The sequence below is a fragment of the Propithecus coquereli genome, unplaced genomic scaffold (assembly GCF_000956105.1).
Source record: "Propithecus coquereli isolate 6110/MARCELLA unplaced genomic scaffold, Pcoq_1.0 Scaffold49, whole genome shotgun sequence".
In the NCBI taxonomy this organism is placed as follows: domain Eukaryota; kingdom Metazoa; phylum Chordata; class Mammalia; order Primates; family Indriidae; genus Propithecus; species Propithecus coquereli.
The window spans coordinates 7,906,869-7,909,469 of NW_012150729.1; the positions used below are offsets into that span (position 1 = coordinate 7,906,869).

The window sequence follows — 2,601 nt, forward strand, 5'->3', positions numbered from 1 at the left end:
TTAAAAAACAAATTAGTGAAATATGTTTTATATATTTACTTCAAAAACTCTCAAAAAATCTTTTAAATAAATCTGTAATACTTTCTACTTGTATAGCTCAATTTTGCCTGTGCATGAATAACTTTATAGAAGAAAGATCTCATATTTCTGGAATAAACTCATGAAAAACCCATCGTGGCCACTTCTTTTCAAATTACTATTAATGAGATTTTTCTTAAAAATAAATTAGATGTCCAATCCTTGGTAGGATGACGACGGCTAATGCAAAATGAATATGTGCTTGATAAATTATAAGCCCAGGCTACTTTACTGATTGGTGCAAAATATACTTCAAACTATGGAATTTTAAGGAGAAAGTGACATCCTCATCATTTTATAGATGAAAGAACAGAGATCCAAAAGGATTACTTCCACAATTTAGGGAAGTAAGTTAGTGGTAAGAAAGAAAATTGGCAAGAATCCCTATTTGAATGCTCTTTCATTCATACTAAACTTAAATGTGTGTTGAAAACCTGCCATATATTACAACTTGAAAGCTTGTCAAACACAGAATGTTATACAAATGATGCAATAAATACTGTTCTCAAATCATCTTCTCAAACATGTACCCTGGCCAAATGACTAACTGTGTATCAGCAAGCATTTCATTGAAGGGAAACATCAACTTTGCTTATAGCTAAACGATGACTAAACAATACTGCATGAGAAAGCAGGAAAATATAACAAAAGAGATTATGAGTTAGGCCATTATCAGCACTTTAGGGAAGCACAGTCCAGTGTTAGATGGTATACATAATAGTAAATAGAGCTTTTGTCAATTGCTTCTTCTCAATTATCTCCATTTTTTTCTTTTGAGGAATGTGATATGTACTTAAAATGATTTCTCAAGTTCTGTGGTTATTGTCTGAATAAAGAGGGATATAAAGAGGTCAGACTATGAATCAATACTCTAAAGGTAAGTCTTATCCTGGTTAGTATGTGAGTCAAGAGGAATAAAAAGTATTTGTTGAAGTGAATAGCCTACATGTTTTTAATCCCATGATATTTTAACAGGCACATATAAATTGATTCTGGTGCAATGTAGAATGAATTTAAGCACCTCAAAATATAGAATAACCTCTGTACATGAATAAAAAAGTCAAGCTACCTAATAACAATATGTTTTAACTAAACATTCATTACTAATGTCCACTAATTCTATCAAGCATTTCATTGCGAAGCCAAGGCAAAATACTTTTATTGATATCCAATGATAGATATTTTCCTATATGTGTGTTGTGGGTGTGTGTGTTTGTATCTGGGTCTTTGTATTTACACGGGAAACAGAAATAATTACAGTCCTGTGAAAAGATGACAAGGCAGATGTAAAAACTTTTTACATGATTTCCTATTAAAAATAAACAAAAATTAAATCACCTTTGTTTGCTGTAATCAATAATCCCTACAGAGTTACTCTTACAATTCTTACAGAATCATCAGTGCAAAAATAGCCATCTGCTAAAGCTGCCCACCTATCTTAGAGAATCAGAGCTAGTGAGTGCACTGCCTTTGAGAATATTTTGATAAAAACAGTTTTGGCATAGACCTCCTCCAGAGTCTTATTAACACAGATAAATCATTTTCATAGGGTGTAAACAATATATCAAAAATGAAGCTCTACTTTTTTCTTTCCTTGCCATCTTTCCCTTTGTCTTCCTTTTCTGTTCTGTCTTTTTCGCATTTCTCCTTGTCTGGCTTTGTTACGCTATCATATGAAGGAGGAGAGATGGTGGAAGAAGTTGCATCTGTTTTTTCTAGACTTGAGTTCTCATTAACGTTATCAAACACCATATTTTCTTTATTGGGCAAATCATCATCTCTGTCTCCATCTTTTATGTATATACTTGATATATTTTTGACATTTTGCCGTAAGCGGTAACGTCTGTAAGCACGCTGAATGACAATAGCAGACACATCCTCTTGTTTTCGTTTAAGTGTAGTTGTGATGGGTTCATAGGACACTTTAGAAGGATTTGCAGACATGAACCTTTCTTCCATCTGTGAACGAAGAGAATCCATCTCTCCACTCTCACCCAAAACACGCTTTGTAAAAGCAAATAAGATGTCAAGGCAGTGGATCCTGTCACCACTGACCATGGGCAGATCCATGGCAATGAGCTGAACTTTGTTTGGTTTTGCTATGAGAAGAGGAGGATCCAGGGCAGCTGCAAAATCAGAGAGTTTGCTATATTCTATAAACTGAGTTGCATCAGGATCAAACTTCTCCCAAACCTCATAGAACATCTCAAAGTCATCCTCACTCAGAGGCTCGGTACTTTCTTCAGTAGCAACACTGAAGTTCTCCAGGATGACGGCAATGTACATGTTCACCACAACCAGAAAGGATATGATGATGTAACTGACAAAATAGAATATCCCAACAGATGGGCTACCGCAGTCTCCTTCAACTGAACTTCCAGGATGAACCTTTTTTGGGTCACAGTCGGGTGGCGCACTGTTGAGAATAGGTGCCAGCAATCCATCCCAGCCAGCCGAGGTGGTAATTTGGAACAGGCAGATCATGCTGTTGCCAAAGGTCTCAAAGTTGAACATGTCATTAAT

General features: G+C 35.5%; 1 protein-coding gene across 1 annotated transcript in view; it reads right to left on the reverse strand.

The window, feature by feature from the left end:
* Window positions 1–1,364: 1,364 nt before the first annotated feature.
* SCN9A (sodium channel, voltage gated, type IX alpha subunit) overlaps window positions 1,365–2,601 on the reverse strand; it is a 203,711-nt gene continuing 202,474 nt past the window's right edge. Inside the window, exon 25 of the mRNA XM_012655824.1 lies at window positions 1,365–2,592. Within this exon, the coding sequence (XP_012511278.1) occupies window positions 1,657–2,592 (936 nt within the window). The 3' untranslated portion in view covers window positions 1,365–1,656. The remainder of the gene's footprint in view (window positions 2,593–2,601) is intronic.